At 37.8% G+C, this 22792-nt stretch overlaps 1 protein-coding gene across 1 annotated transcript in view; it reads right to left on the bottom strand.

The window, feature by feature from the left end:
• Positions 1 to 22792, bottom strand: part of LOC115413549 (very-long-chain 3-oxoacyl-CoA reductase-B-like) — a 41511-nt gene that overhangs the window by 18343 nt on the left and 376 nt on the right. Inside the window, exons 2-5 of the mRNA XM_030126474.1 lie at positions 4932 to 4978; positions 4203 to 4278; positions 3422 to 3529; positions 3158 to 3222 (exon numbers count right to left, since the gene is read on the bottom strand). Of these exons, the coding sequence (XP_029982334.1) occupies positions 3158 to 3222; positions 3422 to 3529; positions 4203 to 4278; positions 4932 to 4978 (296 nt within the window). The remainder of the gene's footprint in view (positions 1 to 3157; positions 3223 to 3421; positions 3530 to 4202; positions 4279 to 4931; positions 4979 to 22792) is intronic.

The raw sequence follows: 22792 nt of genomic DNA on the forward strand, positions 1-22792 counted from the left end.
GCAGAATATTGTTCAAACACTACATACTTCTCTTAAGACATTTCAGGTTGTTCATATTTTTTGTGAAAAGTCAGTCTGTAAATGTAAACATTTTTGTGTAATTTTACTTTTTTGACACTAAAAAAAAAAAAAAGAAAAAAATAGCTTTTTTCCATTATTTATAGGTTATTATGATAGTATTTCGATAGTATTGGTCTGACCCACTTTAAATTGAACATCCTTGATTGTTCATATCTTCAGTGTAATTTTTGCATTTCACAAATTCATCCAGGGCCGGACTGGACCCTTTGGCGGGCCAGCGTTGGCCCCCGGGCCGCATGTTTGACACCTGTGATCTAAGATGACAAAATGCAGTAGTAGGAGTCAAGGAGATTCACAGATGACTTAACAGTCTCACAACCAAAGACAGCATGGGACAAAATTGCCAGTGTCAGAAATTCAATTTTGACAATCAGCTTGTTGAGTCTTGTTGCTATGACTACTTAGCAAACACTAGAACGTCACCATGAAATAACGCAACCACCAATGCAACATGTAATGTTACGTATACTAAATACTAAATAAATACTAACCTCAGCAGTCATTACAAAATTGTCCCTTATTGGAGTCACAACCAGGTGCTCATCCGTTTTTCTCCTAAACTGGAGGTTTTACTGTGTGTAAAAATACCACTTTTGTAACAACTCGATCATTAGCTTGGCTTCATTATTTGCTACTACAACAGTACTGGCAGATGACATGATTGGTCATTACAGCTGTCAATCATCCATTTAATGCAGATCTCAGAGTGAGCTAACCACTCGGTCACCAAATGCTACCTACTGCTGCACAGCCCTCTGGGCTAAGTGGCTGGTCTATGTCCAAACAGTAGCTGCTACAGCTACAGGGTGTGCTCACATCCCCAGTTAATTGTGACCACTGAGCATGCCTCAGTGATCACAAGTGGTCTCAGTGGACAAGAGTCGTTAACGCAGACTAGTGTGCCAAGCTAACCTGCCACTGGTGCACAATGTGCACAACGTCAGTAGAGCTTGATGACACTGCAGGAAATAACTAATTGTTAGGTTGAATCCATTCGTCTTTTCCTCCAACAGAGACTATGATGATGTCAAACCAGTTATCCTACAGCCGACTGCAAAGCTGGTGATGGAGTGATGGCGGGTCTCCAAACCCGACTGCCAGCACATACCTGCACAAAGTCTGTAAGAGGGAAGCTGCAAAGCTGGGCATCCTGTGGCCTGAAGTCCCCACTGAGACCACCAAGGCAAAGGGCTCCTGAAAGCCAAATCCTCTATCCGAGTTGTCCAGCCTTTCTCAGAAACAGAAGACCCAAATCCTTAACATGCCTGTGGACCCAGAAGGCCTCTACAGCCCAGCTGTGGCCACTAGGCAGCAACATTGTGAGGAGAAAAGAGGGTGGCGGAAGCACTCCAGCTTTATCTCCCCAGTTCCACACAACCGACCTGCTCTTGTTATTTCTAGCCACGAACTTCTCACTCTCCTCAGCAAACTCCATTTTTTCTACTGGTGTGTGGAGACCAAAGACTGTGGAGACCGCTCTCACAGTTAGGAGGAGGAGCCTATGGTGGCCCGGAGACATGAGAGAGATGAAATTTGATTTGACAATTACCCTTTTTTTAAAGATCATCCTAATTAAATTGTAAACACGCAGCAAGCAGTAAATCTCAAAAACCACAATTTATTTGGGTTAATGAACTACTGCCCCAGTTTCCTTAACTTTAAACCACCTCGGTACCAAAAATCTCTGGTTATCTGGACAAAAGGCTGCGTGTTCTAGAGATGTTTAGACCAACGGTGTCTCTAGACTAGGCCATTTAGACTGCTTACCAGAGGGGGGGGGGGGGGGGGGGGGGGGGTCACGTAATTTAAATTAACTCACCAGTTCTGTTTGGGATGGACGGACCAAACCAGGAGAAAAGAAGAACTCACCAAAAAGAAGGTTTGAGGTTTTACAAAGTTAAAACAATAGCTTAATTTATTGTTTAAAAAGTTACAGAAAGAATCTAGCATCAAACACACATTTCATCACAGAGAGAAAAAGAAAAAAGCCCAAAAAAGAGTTTCCTTTATTATTTTTTCTAGTCTTTAGTGACTGTTGGACACGCCCATTATTCAGTGACCTCATCGGTGGTCTGCTTATTATTGGTTAATGGTGGTTACTGGGCAGAACATGTCAGTCAGTCCATCAGCTCATTCTAAGAACAGCTCATGCTTTTGCATGTGCACAGCTCTTCCTTAACACCTGCACTGTTAGGCTAGCATGTCTGGAGCACAAAAACCCCCAGGTTCATATTCTGGTTTTTCTGCTCTATGCTCTTCACCACAACTACTGTCTAAAGCTGTAAAATTAGATCTTTTAGGTGGAATCGGACCTCTGCTCTGAGTTCAGCACAGACAGGTGTGAGTTCATCTAAACCACACACACATGAACCAAACCTGACTGTTCAGTACCTCTAAAAGAAAAAGAATATTACTATTATATAGGAATATTACTCAGAATATTACTTAGACTTGCAAAAATAAAAAGACTCTTCAAACAAAACAGCTTTGTAATGTACAGATTAAACAGACAACTAATAACATTACATTTCTTCTTCTCCATTTTGGTTCATGATGTATGCTGTCCATCCAACAGTTTAGAACTAGTCAAGTCACATTCAACTTCCATTTAATATAAGATATGTACAACAGATAATCCAATTTCAATTTAAGATCGATTGCTCGTGCAGCCCTTAAAAGGAGCATCACTATTGGTATGTAGTATTTTTCATGTACTTGCATTTATTACTATTTGTGTATATTAAATACACCTATTGACGCAAATGAAAAGAAACAGTTATTCATCTAAACCTGCAGACATACACTCAAATGCATATCTGAACAAATATTATATGATTAATTCCATAAATTCAAACATCCACAAAATGTCAAACCAAAGAGAAAAGGTAAAAACATAATTAATGCTCATTTTTGTCAATAAGGATTTGGAATTACTTAATTCTTTATGTATGTGTTTGTGGTCTGGGGCTTTAGTTTTTCTTCAATACATGTAGGTAGGTCTCAGAGGAAAAAAGAAAAGTTGAGAACCCACCGTCAGCCAGTCACACATTTAAACAATAATAAGTTGGTAACTTACGGTGTCGAGATTAGGGACGTTGAGGAAGAACTCAGGATAAGAATAGGAGATTCCAACATTGTTCACTGTGGAGAAAAGAATAACAGCACCACGATGAGTACTGTGTGATGGGTTATTATGTAAAAGTGTTATTCCTCTTTCCAATCTTTGGAGGGCAGCAAAGGTCCAAAGAAGCAAATAAACCTTTATGATCATACAGAAAAGTAGTTTATGACAAAGATTTAGACACGGTGATGTAACCTAAACACCTGCTGCAAATCTTACCCAAAACTCCAATCTCCAGTCCTGAAAGACCATCTTCAATCTTGGAGTAGATATCAGTGGCACTAAAGTCAGCCGCAATCGTTTTAGTCTCCACTCCACATTTGCTCTCTGGAGGCCAAAGAACACAGAAAGCTTTTATTTTGCATCTGACAAACTGGTTATGACGATAGCAGACATCAGTGCTTGAGCATAAATATGAATGACCACACTTGTAACTTGGAAAGGAGAGCAAAGTGGAGAAAATGATTAAACTCTAATAATCCTTCATCAATGAGAGTACCCCCCTCCCAAGAGGAAGTTTGTTTTAATTGGACAGATTCACTTTTAGCTCCGGCAAAAGGCTTTACAGCCTCCTGGCTAACTGCAGGAGCGTTTCGATTCAATAAAAGGATCACTTGTGCAAAATACGCAATTCAATGCAATAATGTTTAGTCATTAGTCATTTACTTCTCTTGGACTTACCGCGCTGTGCAATATGAATGCAACACACCCAGGCAGTGATAAATGAGGCTGCATCACTGCATGGATCTGTCAAACACCTGTCATACTTTGCACATGAAGTGTATTAGACTTGAGCTTCTGGACCACAGGTAGAGTGCTGCTGATTTCCCTCGACAGTTACATGTAGGATTAGCTAGGGTGATGGATTAATGCGGTAATATCATTCTCAGAGTGATTTATATAGACCTAGTCTGCAAAAATATTCACTTTCCATTTACCTTTACATTCCAGGCAACATTTGGTTTATTATGCAATATGTGGCTTTGTTTGTTTGGTTTACCAATTGCCTTGGACACTTCATCCAGCTTTTCCTGAGAGCGGCTGATGAGTACGATGGAAAAGCCTCTGCGGGCGAGCTGCAAAGAAAAAAACAAAACATCACAAAAAGAGTCATGTGCTCACATTTTCAAACATATTAGAGCCAAACAGGTCATTATTTTGACCTGTATTTAATGTTTTCTAAAATATAAGGCTAATGACATTCATTTTGTCTTCTGTTTATGTAAATATACTATTTTCTTTTGTTCAGACTGCAGAAGACACAACCTCATCATGGACTGGGATAAGGGCACAGTCAGAACATCTGAAACAAACAAACTCAAACGTTGGATCAAGGAGGCGATAGAGGTCAGGAAGTGGGCGAGCGACACCATCAACCAGGACGAGGGGGCGTACACCCTCTGCACACCTGGGATTCCCTCCTCCAGAGACCACCCAAGGCGGAGGAGGCGTGGTCGGCTCGACGGACTCCGATTGGTCCGTCGAGCCAACCAGCTGATAAATGACACGTCGGCAGCATGTTGGATGACGCTTCTGAGGAAGACTGCAGTCACAGTGGAAACTGTCGAACAGGAAACATCTAAAAACTATACCTTGTCTGAACAAAAGAAAATAGTATATTTTCTAAAATATATTTATGCATTAATAAGCTTATTTGAGGAAAATGTAGCTGTATTCCATTCAGCGAGCACCATTGTTATTTAGCGTGAGGAGGTTGGGGGAATCGTACCTCCTCTGCGTAGGCCTTTCCAATTCCATCTGTAGCTCCGGTCACAACTAAAGAAGAAGCAGAAATGGAGACTGAGTTAGCAGAATGAAATAATCTTCTAAATCCAATAGGAAAACAAAATACACTGTAGAATTGAATAAACCAAAGTGCACTTGTCAATACTGAGCACTTAAGCCCAGTATGTGGTCAAAAGTATGTGGACACCAAAATGTAATTATATAGGCTCATCTGAGAACTGTTAGCATTGCTGTGCTCATTCTGAAGTCTGGAGTTTGGCATTTTGTCAGAATCAGAAATGTTTATATTTGGGCAAAAGCTGTGGAAGTGTGAGGGGTGAATGGGTAAAATTTACAAACTAATGCGAACTGAAAATACAACCACCCAGCACAATAACATACTGTAATGTTAAAAAGTCAGGTTGTAGTTCCTAAATTTCAACTAAGGAGTTCAGAGTGCTCCCATCCGGCTCTTAAAACCCCCAGTAATGCCATCATCGGACTTACTGAGAACAGGAGCCACCTAGTGATTTCAGCTACTTGCTAAATATTAACATGTACTGTTGTATTTGGTAACAGTCATGCCAACTTTGTTTAATAGCAGGCGAGTGAGAACACCATGTGCTACAGCAGAACAAGCCTGACCATAGTTGGTGCAGCCAAGTTATTCTATGAGGTCAGGGATTATAACTAAGAGCAGGCAAAAGTCACAGTTCCAACTGTGTAACTTCTAAACCATGTATAAAAGGAAATAATGGGGAAATCAGCTACGCAGAGTAAAACTATTTTGGTACCAGTCTGTAAACATATTTATTTATGCTGTTGAACAGATATTTTAACATGGGGGGGGGGGGGGGTCTATGGGGATTGAATCGCTTTTGGAACCACCCTCAACAGGGTTCTCACTAGCGTCATTGAACGTTGGGGTGCCCAACGCTGTCCCTGGGGGGCCCCGATGCTGAGATTTGACCCGCGACACTGTCTTTCAACCAGCGTAGCGGTGTTTGTGTGTGTGTGTGTGTGTGTGTGAATGTCCAGTGTAATGATAACAAGATTTGAATTTGAAAAACTATATTCCTTTGTCTTGGTGCAAAGCGCTGCAGACAGGAAATGAGAACAATAGAAGCCACACCCCTTTGTGTGCCTTGGTATCATCTGATCCCGCCCACCAACATCACTTGCCTTACGCTCATTGGCTGACAATGAGACTTCAATCAATTTATCTGATTTAAACGGACCCATCACCCGTGGAAAATTAGATCTAAAACTTACCCTGTGCATGCGTGTAGTGTGACTGTTGCTACGATTATCCCGAATTTCGTGCAAGTGAATATTTTTCTACGATCGTGTCTGAGTCAAAGCGCGGGAGCAACACCAAACGCAAGGGTAATATCACATTGTTTCATAATCGTTTCATTCATCATTTCCCATCAATAATTACCATTCACAAATTGAAAAAAAAAAAAAAAAAAAAACAGTTTTTGCTTTTAGTCATTGTTGTAACAAAGACAAAAACTTGGCTTCATTCTTCAAATGTGCCCCTCAAAATGCAGGAAATAGTGTTTCAGAGAGTTATAAATTTCAAAATTTCCTGGGGGAGGATGTCCCCGGACGCCCCTACAAAACTCACACATGTACCCCCGTTCCTCGTGAGAACCCTGCTCAAATGTCCATTGGAGGAACTGTAAGTTGTGACACTTCAGCTTTGGCTTCAGTGCTCAGTTTGGTGGTGCAGCTTAGTTTACACCTGAAAGTTACTGGATGGGACTGAGGTCGCAGAAAAACTGCAACTAATGAATGCAGCAATACCCAAGATCATTAAAACTAAAGACAATAATGTACACACTCACTGAAAACTAATGATAATGATGTCGTCACGCTCAGTAACTTAATGAGTGATGGCGGTATAACTGCAGCTGCTCAACATCTTGTGCATCTGACTTTCCAAACTCAAAAGCTGAATGTCAGTGTAGAAGAACATACTGCAGCGAAGTACACAGAGAACAGCTGAGGTGAATAAGGAGGACAAAGAGAGAGAGGGAAAGCAAGGTCCTCTCCGTCATCAGTGGCAGTCGAGCGAACGGATGCCCTGGAACTGCCTGGCACGAACGGCAGCAGGGCTCTATTTTTAGCAATTCCCTTCTTTCAAAAGGAACTATTCATCAAACCTCTGGCTAAATATAACAAAATAATGGATGGGAGTAGGATGGGGAGTAAAAGTGTAACAATATGTCCCTGTGTAACCTGCATGGCCCAGCTTAGAGAGCAGAATTCATAGTGGTCTTGTACACACTTGTGTCCTATGTTTTCATTTTGTTTTTAACTGTAGAGTATATGATTGGTTTTACTGTTTTATAGATTATTTTTTTTGTCTTGCAATTTTAGTAAGAGCTTTGGGATGTAAAATTCTGACAAACAGCTTCAGTCTGGCACCTTATTACACTAATTAGAACACAGGTGTCAAACATGCGGCCCGGGGGCCAAAACTGGCCCGCCAAAGGGTCCAATCTGGCCCTGGGATGAATGTGTGAAATGCAAAAATTACAATGAAGATATTAACAATCAAAGATGTTCAAATCATTTTAGGTCATTTCAATCTAAAACTGATCAGACCAGTAAAATACTATCATAATAACCATGAAAACTGCTAATTTTTCTCTTTGTTTTAGTGTAAAAAAAAAGTTACATTACACAAGAATAGTTACATTTACAGACAAGCCTTTTACAAAAAATGTGAATATCTGAAATGTCTTAAGAGAAGTTTGTGGAATTTTAATAATATTCTCCCTGTTATTAAATGTTTTGTGTATTTGTAGATCCACTGTGAACTCTAAGTTGCGACTTACATGTACAAATGATAAACTAAGGCATAATATTGTTAACATTGCACTAATTTTTGTTGGGAATTTTCCGGTTGTTCATACACTGCAAACAAAAAGGATATTTTTAATTTTTGGGCAATTTTTTTCAGTTGGGATTCTTGCACTGTGCTTTGTACTTTTTTATGTGTGAATTGAAACACATTTTTTTTAATAACCATAGTTTTATTTACAAATGACAAAAATGACAAAAACAATGACCCAAAAAAAGGAAATATCCTAAACTTTTTGTTTGTAGTGTATTTGTTCATGTTATGTTCGAGCCCAATTCGTAGATGTAAACATTTTCATTAAGGAATTTTACTTTTTTTCACTTAAAAGCTCTTATCCTATTATTTGTAGTATTTTTCTGTTCCGGCCCACTGTAGATCATATTAGGCTGTATGCGGAACTGAACTAAAATGAGTTTGACAGCCCTGAATTAGAGTGACCTCTTGGGTCTGATCGATGGAGCCAGAGGGTAGCCTTCAGGGACACTCACTAAGCACAAGTGGGGAGAAAGGGCAAAAAAGATCCCAGAGCATATTTACAGTCCATGAACATTTGAATTCTGATCTTTGTTCCTTGATATGAGATCTAATGTTGAGACAAAAAGCTCACAATTGACATCTCTATTTGCACTGTTAAACATATAATGGCTCTTGCATTTAAGAAGCCACATTAATATCTAACAATGAACAATACCTGAATTTATTGATTATGATCCAGTCCCTCCAGAAAAACATGATTATGCCATCACATAATTCAATGCATAATCGAGCAAATAGCGCACATTATGCAGGGGTCCGCATTTTTTCCAAAAAGAGCGCATATTCACTACAATAGTAGCATATTTCTGCACAAAACGCGCAAAATATGCAGGGCTCACATGCTTTCATAATCCCTGCATTTTTCCCTATACAGTTTAAAAAATATTGGATTGTAACTTGACACGGGTAGTGATGTAATATGTAATGCACAACGTCATCAGCTCACACGTCCACAGAACTAAAAAACTAACTGTGAACCTTTGAAAACAATCCTGCAAGATGATGAAAAATGCAGCTCCTTTGCCAACAAAAATATCTGCAAAACACAGAGCAAACCAGTACCCCGCTGTCCTACAGGAAAGCAGGTCATACTATTTTACACCCCATGCAACTGTACGTTGGAACATAAGAGAAAATCGACCCTGGAGCCACTTTTCCAGCGTGAAACATTTGAAAATGGTTTCTGCTGCAGCGATAATAATGTTCTATAAGGTTCTAATAGCCTTGAAACAGATGGCCTGTTCTACCTCACTTTTGTGAAGCAGGAAGTAATTATTTTATTTTGGACACTTATGACTCAGGAATGTTAAAGCCATATTGAGCCACACTTAGAAAATACAGAACTTAAACAGAACCAGCCCTTTCTGTGACGTAGTGGATACTTACTTTTTGTATGTTTGCTTATCATAAGGATGGAATTACACATCTTTCATTTAGTAGTGACCTAGTTAGAACAGGGTGTGGGAGAAGAATCAGTTTTTGTTTTTGTTTTTTTTTTTCATTGAAACATGTTTTTCCAGTTCCTGCATATTTTTGCAACTTTGTGTATTTTTTGCAAATTCCTGCAACTTCACATTTCATAAAATCACACAAAAACCCTGCATATTCCATTGCATAATTTAAGGATTTTTGGCTGCATTTTCTGGAGGGACTGATAATAAATTAAAATGACTATGAGTGACAAGAAAACTTGCGTATTCCTATCCTCTTTTTTTTGGGACGGGGTTGATCCCATAGTTATTAGTTGCTGCTCCACAGTTAGAGAAAGGACTTTTCAGGAGAAGGGTCATCCTATTTGGATAAGTGCTATTAAAGGAAACATGTACATATCATCACTGTATTAGAGCTGGATATGGAATCCATTTTGAGCATTCACTCATTGTACTACAGTGAAAGAATCTGGTACCTAAAACAGCACTGTCTCATAGACCACAATAAGAGACTGTAGTGATATTATCCATTACTCTGTTTATTATCAGCGGTGTACAACGTTAGTTTTGTACTGTATTTAATGTATTTAACTGAACACCCAAACAACAGAGATTAAAATCAGTGCCTTAGGGTGTGGTCTGGTGGCCCATTGACCCAAGCAGGAAAATATATGTCACATGCACAGCAGTCCACATGACATAGAAATATCCCAAGCCACAAATGTCGATGCCACACACACCAGTGAAAAGAACAGAAAACACTTTGCAATCATAAGACCAGTTCTCTAAATACGTCCATGGCAGATATGCAAAAGCAAACAGCCCTGTCTCTGCTAGCGTTTCACAAGGACTTTGAATGCTCTCTGAAGTTTGGGAAAAAGGTGAAGATGGCAAAAAAACCCAAAAACAAAGTGGCAGGGTATTTACTTAGACTGCAGATGTAAATTAGCTCAACTGCAGTTCATCTCATTTGCATAAAGCAACAGTAAAATGAGATGACGTCTAATGACAGACCACTCTGACGCATGTTGTTTTACAGACGTGTTAAATTGCCTAAAATCTTTGAGGTGATACCATATTTTTTTTGATTATTATTATTATTATTATTATTATTATGCGGGGTGCATGTGATTTAAATGATCATGATGATCTTGGTTTCCTTATCAGCTTTATCGTGAAGCACTGCACATGTGAGCATGTATTTTTAGCTGCTCGTATGATGTCTACAGTGCTGCTATGTTTTAATACAAATATTCCTGCAGAGATAATAAAGTTGTTGTTTTTTTTATATAATGCTATTTTGACAAATATTCAGCCCTTGTCTTTGCACCCTTTGCTGTACCCATCTCTCCTTTGTGTGATCTTCCTGAGTACAGATGATGCTGAGGTGCCAAGCATCCTCTAGGGTTGCAGCACAGCCAAACAGAAGAGAGTGGGGGAGGAAGTGGAGAGAAAATGACAAACACGAACACAGGGGATCCTGGGGGCAACTAAAAATAGCACAGCAGAGAGGAGGGGAGAGTCTGCAGGCACAATGATGAGCGCCGGGTTATTTTTAGCTGTTTTAAGAATGAAATGTGTTGCAGTCAAATGAAAAAACGCAAAAGCTTTTCACAGCTGAGTGCATGTTCCCTTCACTCAAAGAAAACAAGATCTATTTTAAGAACCGTTGTCTCCTGCTAATGTAGGTCAGGTGCTACTAGGTCCAGCCATTTCAGGGTTTGACTCGATAGCCAATATCCTTTTATTGTTGAATGAAAAGAACACAGTGAGAATAGCCAATTTACAGTACAGCCTCTTCAGCTACTGGTGGAACATTTGACGGATGTATCTATTGTACGGTTTTGCCTTTTCTTCCACTATTATTAGGTACAAATCGCAAGCGCCGTCTCCGTGGACGAGCAAGAAACAAGAAGCCACTATCTTTATAGCGGTTTAACACCGTACCATCTGGTACCATACACTCAAACGATGATTCAGCGGTGTGACCATCACTTCCAATGAATAATAAGTCATGTGTAATAGGGTGGTCAAAAAAAAAATGTTTTTCAGATTCTCTGGATTCAAACCCTGCATTTGGTTCCATATCTGGCCAAATTACTTCAGTCCAAATTTGATGCAAATTAATTCATATTTAGAGGTGTCACAGACAGGTGCAGATGTCTGTATATACTCTAACAGAACTATCCAAATGAATAAGGCAGATTAGAAGAATTTGTAATTTTATTCTCAAAATCAAACTGCAACTGGCAGAAAAATGTTCCTTAGAAAGTCCAACAACCACTGTTGGTTTATTGAAATGACCAAAAATGTTCCTGTGTTCTTTGACAACTTGTTGCCAGTACTGTTTGTGATCTGCATTTGTTGTTCGGCTACAGCTGAAGTCTGGAATAAGCTCTGCCCCTCTGTCAGTGACATCATTGACAACTTTAGTGGAATGCCCAGTTTTCTCCTCCTTCTGAAAGTCTGCATCATCAGCCCAGTCTACTGGAGGAACTGTTCAGAATGTTTGTGGCAGATCCAAAGGTTCAAACAGACGCATGGTGCTGGTGGAGACAAAAGCCCTGATCTGCTTCCCTTCACAATCTGATGGATGAAGGACATCCCAACGCTTTAGTGGAACCCAGAGAACCTGCATTTAACATCATGGTGTCCACCATCAGCTGCTTCTGCTCTGGTGTCACACTGGAGTCACAGAATGGACCACAACCAGTTCTACACTCCAGTACCACAGATGTGGGCGGAGTTACTTCATCCATATATTTACTCCAGTACCACAGATGTGGGCGGAGTTACTTCATCCATATATTTACTCCAGTACCACAGATGTGGGCGGAGTTACTTCATCCATATATTTACTCCAGTACCACAGATGTGGGCGGAGTTACTTCATCCATATATTTACTCCAGTACCACAGATGTGGGCGGAGTTACTTCATCCATATATTTCTAGCTGAATCCCTCAGACCTTGGTTCTGATAGTCCTGCTCTTCTCTTACAGCTCAGCTCGTCTTTGCTGAAAATGAACAATTAGTCCATTTCCAGGAAACTTCCAGCAACTTGTTCAACCTCTAAAACATCTCCTTTTTCTTCCAAATTTTTTCCTAAATCATCTTTTGAATGAATAAACCTAATGCAGGGTTCTAACTGAGGTGATCTGAAACTTTATTTTTTACCAGGATTGTTGGACCAGCCTAATGTGTAATCTTGTTGCTTGTTTTAAATTATGTGCAGTCTATTCATGTGTAGAACATCGTGTCTGTTAACTGTCAGAATTGGACTGAATCTTTTAGCCAACCCCAAATGACCACTGGGTCACAGGGGCTCGCCAAGGATCCTCTGTTTGGGTGGTTTCAGGGAGTAATGCATAGAAGCCAGTGTGGAAGTAAGAAGTGTAAAACTACTGAGGGCTGTTTGGGTGTTTTCAGACTGGGTATCCAGATCCGTGCTGTACCTGGATATGTCCACACCATTCCCGCAGATGTTGCGTTCACAAGCAGGTACCGCGGCCCGTGCCTGAGAACGAGTGGGTGTTACAGGCTGAAAAAGAAGGTGGCGGTGTGGAAGGAGGTAACTATCCAGTGAGCACGGAAATGACAAACACTTAGGTCATCAACCCAGCGACTGTTCTGTTTTGTGAGAGTGAGCATTTTTAGACATGATTTGCTGTTTTTTATATATGTACACTGCATATACACACACACACACACATCTTCAAATGGTTGATGATCTGACCAAAAATGGATACTCATTAAGTAAAGCATTAGCATCCTCTCATATCGAGTCTGGAAAAGCAGTAGTGATGGGACTGTTGTCTCTTTGAAGGGAGTCGTTCAATCAGGAGTCGTTCACTGAAAAGAGTCGTTCAACAGACTAGCTCTTTTATGTTTTTGGCATTCTTTTGAAACACCAGTGTTTTAATGACTAAATAGGCCACGTGATGATTCACATTGCATTTTAAAGGTGTTTAATTGGCGTGGCAGTAAATGTTATCTTACTATAAAAAAGAATAGTTAGTTCAAATTTGCAAAAAAAAAAAACCAAAAAACTAAATTCAGCCATCTAATCTGTGCCCTGAAAATGAGTCAAATTTGAAAAGAATCGGAATCAGTCCATTAAACTCTGATGGACAGACGGACGGACCTCCTGGCATTACTATTGCTACACAGCCTGCCCTACAGGTGGGCCGGGGTATAATAATCACTACTGGTCCGTGTCTGGTTTGTATTGTGTGTCATTAAAGGCAGATGACGGCAAGTAAAATCTAAAAAACAACTGCCGATTTCAGCACTAAATGAGTAATGAACTAAAAAGATATCTGCCTTTGCCATGAGTTTACCTTTAATTATATGCATTGGAAGTACTTTAACCTGTTACTATAAAGCAGTGGTTTCCAACCTACCCCAGACATTCAAAACAGACACTTTTTTTTGGGGCTACAATTAATTTCTTTTTGATCATGTAATAGTTTGCTATAGTATGTTGCATATAAATGTTAATTTTAGACAACATTTAGGCTATATAATGTAAATTTTTATGAGTAAGTTTTAAATTTTTTTATCATTATTAGAAATTTCAGGTGACCCCAGACATTCAAAACAGAGACTTTTTTTGGCTAAAATTAATTTCTTTTTGATCATGTAATAGTTTGCTATACTATGTTGCAAATAAACGTTAATTTTAGACAACATTTAGGCAATATAATGTAGATTTTTATGAGCAAGTTTCATTTTTTTTTTACATTTTTTTATCCATTACTAGAAATTTCAGGCGACCCCATTTGAATTCCAGGTGACCCTACATGGGGTCCCGACCCCAAGGTTGAAAAACACTGCTATAAAGAGAAGTGACACTAAATTCACTTGGTTCTGTGATAAGGCTCATGCAAATAAAACTAAACTACAACATCCGCTAAGACCACCTCAGTTATTTTAGCAAAACCACTCCAGTGGGGCTTTCAAATTTTCAGATTTTTTTAAACACCCCATTAGCATTTTTGAAGTAAAGTGAGCTGGGATAAGCAGCGAGAACAAAAGGCTGCTGCAAAGAATACCACCAGATTTGGGAAAGTCCAAAGAAAATTTAAAAAAAAATAAAAATATTTAAAAATAAAATAAAAAGAGGACTATCATGCACAAAAAAACAACCATTCAACACAGCATGAGCTACTCTGGCTAATATAAAGAGCACAGAGTTAAACAAGACCCCATTTGATTTCAGTACATCTACAATAGCTTCCTATTCTACATGCACAGACTGTCTTTCACACAAAAACACACACACACACAAAAACACACACACACACACACACACACGCTCAGTGAGATCCAGGCACCGATGAACCAGAATCTTGAGGATACTTCGCCTCATGTGAAACTCATTTATGAATGGCTGGGGTCTCATTACATAATCAGGCCATCTTCTCAATCAAGTCCACTTCAGTGAGACAAAGTTTGTGAATGAGAACAGCGGAGGCTAACGGGGGCTGCTTCACCTCATTGCATATTCTGAATCATTTTGCATGTGTAATCCAAAAATTAAAAAAAAAAAAAAAAAAATTGTCTGAAGCATTTCCATTTTTAGCTGCACAGAAAAAGATCAAAGGCAACGGCAGCTCACATTCTCCAAACATTTCTTCTCCTCTATGAGACTGTGACTGCACAGGTTAGAGGGAAGATGATCATGTTTTACAATGCAATTAAAACCCTCGTCTTTGAGCTGTCGACGATGTAGCACTTAGAAAAAACACACTGCAAATGAACCAAGACTGGATTTTTACAACAGGCTGGTAATACAATACACAGACGTGTAGTGGTGCAAAGGTCACATATTTATTGTGACAGCTAAAATCTACATCAGGGATGTCAAAGTCATTTTAGTTCAGGTTCCATATTCAGTGCAATATCAATATATCTCAAGTGGGTTGAACCAGTAAAATAAAAACAAGTATTCAGAGAACGCAAACCTCCACCAAGCCCCCTGAACACTGTGCATGTGTGGATCCACTGTTTCTGTTTAAATCCAACAGTTTCCAGGTTGTTCCATACAGCAGAAACAGTTGAATCTGGTCCCAGTCATGTGTCTGTCCAATTAGATTCAATTCACATCAATATTAGTTGAGTTCTAATTTTAAATGTGTGGGAAATGGGATTTTCAATGTTCAGTGTAAATGTCCACAGAGTCCACATTCCACAGTGGATGTGGACAATTTAGTTCCAGATATAAGATACTGTTCTAAGCTACAGGTGGATCCAACTGGAGGAGAATCGGAGTCGTTTGGAATTTTGGATGAATTTTGGAAAATGTCTCAATGATGACAGATGGAAAACTGTAGATGTTGTGACCTTGCTGTGACCTTGAACTTTGTCCTACTGGGACCAAAATGGACTGGGTTGGTCCCAGGGCCTAGGCCTATCTGTGGGGAAGATCTGGGAAAGATGGGTGGAAGAGTTTTACACTAAAGATGACAACAAGAAAACAAACACACAAAGCAAAGTGATTACAATACCTCCTGGCAGAGGTAATAATGAAAAAAGTAAAATTTCATCTATAAAGTTTCCTTAAAAACGTGAACCTGAAATTTCTTAAGAAAAATAAGAGCAGTTTTAACAACATTCTGCCTCAGTTGATCATTTACACATGTGCATTACAACTTATAGATCACAGTGGATCTACAAATACACAAAACATTTAAGAACAGGCAGAACATTGGTAAAATTACACTTAGTTCTCGTAAGACGTTTCAGGTTGTTCATATTTTTTCAGGTTATTCAGATTTCTTTGAAACGACAGTTTGTAAATGTAAACAGTTTTTGTGTAATTTTATTTTTTTTACACTAAAACAAACAGAAAAACTTGGAGTTGTCATTATTTATTGGTTCTTATGTTATTATTTTACTGGTTCAATCCACTTGAGCTCACGTTGGTCTGAATGTGAAACCTTAATATCTTCAGTGTAATTTTTGGATTCCACAAACTCATCCCACAGGCTGGATCGGACCCTTTGGCGGGCCGCTTTTGGCCCACGGGCCCTATGTTTGACACCTGTGACTAGGGCTGCACAATTAATAGAAATTCAATTACGATTTCAATTATTACACTCAATGATTACAAAAAATATATAATCGAGAAAAAAACGATTATTAATTTTGAGTTGTTTTAATTCACGCACACGCAAGCTACCATGAGCTGCTCCGCCCCGCCCCCCTTGGTAAATGACAAAGGCAAGTCCAGTTCAATTGTATGGAATCACTTTGAGTTTGATGAAGAAGACGAAGAGCAAAAACACATCGTGTGCAAAAAGTGTTTCGTAGTTGTGTCCGCACCGACCGCTAACACAACAAACCTTTTGAACCATCTAAAGTTGAACCACGGCCACCTTATATTGTGCAAAGCGTTGTGCAGTGTGGAACACTGCGTAGGCTAGAACCGGGGCACATGGAAGGTTTTGTTGCTTTGCTGTTCAATGACTTCTGCATGAAACTGGTGCATTTTGTTATTTGTGCTTTGATTTTTGGAATATATTGTTCCTTTGCTCAGAGCAGCCTTTTTTAGTATTTCCTTAATGTTGCGTATTGTTGGATGCGTGGTGCGACACTGTGGCTTAATGTTGGTTTTCTGTGCAGTGCATGGTCATTGTGTTGTCGTGCACAACCTGCGTATTCTATAGATGGCTGATGTATACAGAAGGCCTGAACTGAAACCTCACGGCACACCACTGAATATATATATATCTAATTTACCATGTTTCATACTACATTGAACACACTTGAATTTAAAATTTGCACTTCACGTGAGTTTTTTTTTTTAATTGCTACAGTTCTATGGCAAGTCTATAGCAGTTTAATTCCAGTGCACTATTTGTTTACAAAAGGAAACATACTTGAATTTACAGTATACTTACTTACATTCAAAGATTTTTTTTTGGTTTCGTACAAAAGTGAACATACTTTGTTTTAGTGTTCAAAAGCTTTATATATGTTTAAAGAGTATATTTTACATTGTTTTGTAAGAAAAAAAATAAACAACTTCAAGGTTAACAAAAGATCGTTTTTAATAATCGTGATTTCAATTATTGCTAAAATAATCGTGATTGTTTTTTCTATAATCGAGCAGCCCTACCTGTGATCTACATCATAACATATAGAACACACCTCCATATGCATAGGTATGAATAAAAGTCAGAGTGGAAGACAGATTGCACTACTCTGATCTGGTTAAAACCCAAAACTAACAAAACCCACCATGGTCTTCACATGTAGAGTTCAGTTAAAGGTGGTTTTGAATGCCCAAACCCATCTCTGCACTACATTAGTGCTGTGCCAGTGCTGGAGGTGGCTCAGAAACCATGCTCTATTGTTCTGTAACACAAGTAAAAATTCTTCTAAATGAATCACACTCAACTTGGATGGCCCTGATCTTCGCAGTGACATTGTTTTCCAAAATATCACCAGGATACAAGTTGTTGTGGTCAAAGGTTATTGTATGGTTAAAAAAAAAAAAAAAACTACAACTCTGAAGCTGAAACAAAACTTCCTATTTTCAGTTTGTTTGTTCTGTAACATGAGGCTTGAATAAGTAAATAAAATGCTGATTCTGCCACAGCACAATGGAAATAATCCCCCTTATTTCAGCCGAGTTCATCCTGTGAGCCAGACTAAATTGTTTATATTCTAAAGTGTTTTTAAGACTTGATATTGTATCAAAAAAACCTAACACTCAAATATTCATTTCATAAGTCTTCGCTGTAGCATGGAGAAGAAAAGCAGAAAAACCACTGCTACCACTGTGGAAAAAAACGATCACCAACGAATGGAAAAAGGCATTTCTTTCCCCAGATGCAAGTTCTTTTTTTGCACTGAATGTCATCAATTATTTATGTCCATTTAAGTCAAACATCAAAAAAGCCATCACAGCAACTAAATCCAACATAAACTGAGTCAAACCCCGCTAGTTAACTAGTAAGTCGAGTTAACTGGAATGACTGTGCACTCAGTCTGAACTGGAAATGTTGCAGTTTCCAGGTTCCCAGTTGAGATTTTCAGCAGAAATGGCCCCTGAAGCTGGTTTTTCGACACTTCTGCTTCTCACCAAAACCAACCTCCAAATTCAAGATGGCTGTTCTGTGCCTCCACAGCTGTAGCAGCAGAACACTGTAGTAATATACAGATAATTTAATCTCACTGAACATGTGTATAGTGACAATAAAAGCATTCTATTCCATTCTGTTCCATTCTATAATTAGTCATTCCAGGCTGTTCCATTCTCAGAGGGCGGATGTGCTGTGTGGGTTCTAGCATTTTCCCTCAGTTTGTGGAGCACTGAGGTGAACAGGTGGGGCGCTAAAACACATTTTCCAGCAATTTCACATTACTTTGGACCATTATTATCATATGTGTTTATAAAGACTGGAAAAAGACCCATCATTTAAAAAACAAAACTTGTTAAACAAGCCAACAGGTTTAGTCAAAACTAAGGATGTAACAATATGAAAATGTCATATCACGGTTATTGTGACCAAAATTATCACGGGTGTCATCATTATCGTGGTATTATTGAAACTGTGCTCAAAATGTTCAAAAAGTACTAATATACACACTGAAATAATTTAACCATGTTGTATTTTGGAAAAAAAAAATAAAAAAAATTTGTCCCTTCTGTGTCAGAAACATTCAAATATTAACCCTTAGTGGTCTGAGCCTATTTTTTCCGTTTTTCAGTCCTTTTGATTTTGCCTTTATATACTATATACACAAATGTTTACTATACCCATGTTTGGGATCTGTTTTTTTCAGGACAACTTCATTTATATCATCTGTCTATTATTTTTTCACTTTCACCTACTATAAAAATATAAAAGGACAGACAACACAAAAAAATATAAAATCCGATTTGAAAAATGTATATAATTTATTGCATAAATAACACACAGATGTTTAACGAACCTTTTCACAGACTTTAAAAGTGAATACTGGTTCCAAATATTAGGGATAGAAAATTAAAACTGTAATAAATTAAAATTATACTCAAATATTTGATATAAAAGCAGATAATTACAGGTGTTTTCTCCGGAAAAGTGCGCTAATCAAACACAGTTATCATGAGAATTAGAATTTAAACGTTAATACTAACCGTATACAATTTTACCGCGGCTTATCATTATACCGGCAATCGTTACATCCCTAGTCAAAACCTTTGTCATGTCACAGTCCTTGTCTTTTTCATCCCCCCAGTTGAAACCTGCTCTTTCTAGTGCACATTCATTATCTGTGCTCTAATATTACCCTCGAACACCAGACGTGCCAACGATAAGCGGCCTGTTCAAACTTCAAGGTTCAGCCAGTGAGGAAGGCTGGACAGATGGACAGTATTCAGTCTGATATGATAATCCCCTCAGGCCATAATCCAATCACAAGATTTACTACAGTTTAGAGCTGACGACAAAAGGCTGACAGTGATTATTGTCAGTCCATTCTTTATTTCCTGTGGCTGGAAAAGTCAACTAAAATGCATTAATGTTAATGAAGAAAAGCAGCTGTTGTGTTCAGGAAATACTTGGTAACCTCCTCAGAACCAGGAAATGTCAGCAAAGTACAAGTTCTTTTGTTTTTTTTATTAAATCAGTGCCTATATTGGAAACATGATGATGCAACAGTTTTTTCAGATGCAGTTTTTAAAATGTTTATGGAATGTCCTTGAAGTGGGCAGTTTTCTTTTCTTTTTTTTTTTTTGTATAAAGTTGTGAAACTCTTGTCCACAAATGTGGACAGAAAACCCAGAGCTGGGTCTGAGGAGGTTAAAGCAAAATGAAGCCTGTGAAAACTCAACCCATGACCAAAAAAAAAGAAAAAAAGAACAAAACCATATTTACAGAAGAAACAGGAGTTGTTATGACATAATCTGAAAAGTTAAATGGAAAACAATTCTTATCTGGTTCATTTGCAGTAAGTAGATTCTAGATATGCAGAGTCCCAAGAAAAACAGTAACTAAAGTACTCCAAAGAAATCTGTAAAGATTTCATTTAAAGATCACATTAGACAGGCTGCCAAAGGCCAACAGACTTTTAAAGCTCTAAAATGAAACCATCACTGAAGGTCCATTTGTGGCTTCCTTCCACTTAGTTTTAATTGACTTTGGATTCATTTAACTATGGTGCAGGGCCACAGTATGCAATTTACCACTACTGCAATATACATATATACATGCAACTTCAGTCTTATCTACAACTAAACTGAGTGCAGTCGAGGCCTGTAAAGACTAAAGCCTAAGATCAACACAGCAACAGGTTGAAGGCAAACAGAGTTATTGCCCAATAGCTGCATGAAAATTGTCAAGGAAATAAGACAATTCAGTCTGAAGAAAAATGACAGTTCCATAATTTAAAAGGAAAAGTTAATGGTTTCAAATAAAGCAAACACTACAAAACTGACAATAAAACCTGAATGTTACTGTGTCTCAGTGGTGCTGCTGCATATGGTCAGACTTACAACTTTCAGCCAGTAGAGGTCAGTGTATGATGGTTTTTAAAGATGGAGGGGAAGCTCCAGTTTTATAAGAATAACACAGGAGGGTTTTAAACTGTTACAATAGAACTAAATCAGAAAAACCAACCTAGGAAAATAATAACATATGGAAAATAGTGGTTCCCTTAACAACTGGACCTTGGATACAAAAAAGAGAGAAGCTAGTATTCATTTAAAAAATATATATATATATACATATATACACACACATATATATACACACACACACACACATATATATATATATATATATATATATATATATATATATATACACACATATGTATATACACACACACACACACACACATATATATATATATATATATATATATATATATAAAATCAGAAAATTCATTAATATTATATATATATATGTATGTGTATATATATGTATGTGTATATATATATATATATATATATATATATATATATAATAAGGGCATATTAAAGAATTTTCTGATTATACATCCCTATAAACTGAATGAAAGGAGATTTTTTTTATCAATAAAATGAAATGTAATAAAAAGCAATAAGACTATGGTGCACATGTGTCACACTTTCTGAGGGACTGTAGTATTTTTACCCTTTATCCCACTTACATTAAGAAAAGGTCCCACAATTTCATTTTGGAAGAAATTTACGAGTTCAAGCCGATAAAAACACATTCCTTCCTAATGTATTGGGTATTTTAATGCAAGTTTTAGAAAATTAGCATAAGAAAACAGGAATTTTTGGATGTTTTCATGCACTATTGTTATGTGTTGGTTAAATATCCATTTAAATCAATGCCATTTAGTAACTTCAGAGGTATTTTCTAATTCCAAAAGAAAAATACCGTTGATTTTGTTTGGGGTTTTTTTTGTGTGTGTTAATGTTTAATGCTTATGTTGTTGGTTTAGTTCTTAGTGCAATGAAAGGTCTTTTTCCAACTTTGTTATTCAACGCATTTTCAACAGCAAGGGGAAGAAATGCCAAAATTGTGCAAAGTAGATTTAAGAAGAAATAAAATACATGCACTTTTGATCCGTTAGTACCAAGGCTTTAGTGGATGATCAGAATAACGGATGAACATATCCTGGGATGATTTTATTCTTATTTTTGTCAAGAAATGAATAGATAAACATATTAGTTACATGTTCTGCATTACAGACTACTATTTACCCAACAGTAAGTCTGTTAGGATGTTGTCAGTTTAAGACGTTTAACCCTCTGGTATCCAGGTGTGCCTTTTATGCACACTTTGCATTTCATTTAAAAAAACTTCATATTATTTTTCACAATTTAAATAAGGTTAGAATTCAAAAGTTGTTCATTTTTGCATGATCTTTAAAATTCTGTCCACCAACTCAAATGTGCACATTGTAAACAAAAGAAAATGACCAGACTAGCATCTGTCTGCCAAGTGTGCCTAAAACGCACTATTTCTAACATTTGATCTGTATGATTAGGGCTGACCTGGATTTACAAAAATAAAATCAAATTAGAGCAGAAAAATAAATCAATATATAATATTTCATATTTTGATTTATAGGTGTGCATTTTACACACACTTGGTGACAGATGCTAGTATTTTTGAACATTTGACCTAGCACCAAAAATAATAATGCAAATTAACCAGTGTTGGAGTTAATCACTGACATATGCCAGGATGAAAAAATCAAATATGTGATCCACTTTTTATGGAGTATATTGAAAAAATTATTTTTTTGTGTTTTTTTTTCATCCAAAAAAATGGTTTGTTTCCATTACAAACACAGCATTTAAAGGGTTAAAAATGTGACAATGATTGAGTATTTGGTATTTTTATTTACGGCTTAAGTTGATGAAATAGAAAAAAGTGTAAAAGAATTAAAAACAAACTGTATGAAATGTTTTGACATTATTCCATATGTAGCACAAAGCCCACTTGGTGCTCAGCAGGGCCTTGGTGGACGGGACACCAGAGGGTTAAAGGTGGAACCGCTGATAGGACAGTTTGTTTGCTCTGACCAGTGCAACACC

Source organism: Sphaeramia orbicularis, chromosome 3, assembly GCF_902148855.1.
Source record: "Sphaeramia orbicularis chromosome 3, fSphaOr1.1, whole genome shotgun sequence".
In the NCBI taxonomy this organism is placed as follows: Eukaryota; Metazoa; Chordata; class Actinopteri; order Kurtiformes; family Apogonidae; genus Sphaeramia; species Sphaeramia orbicularis.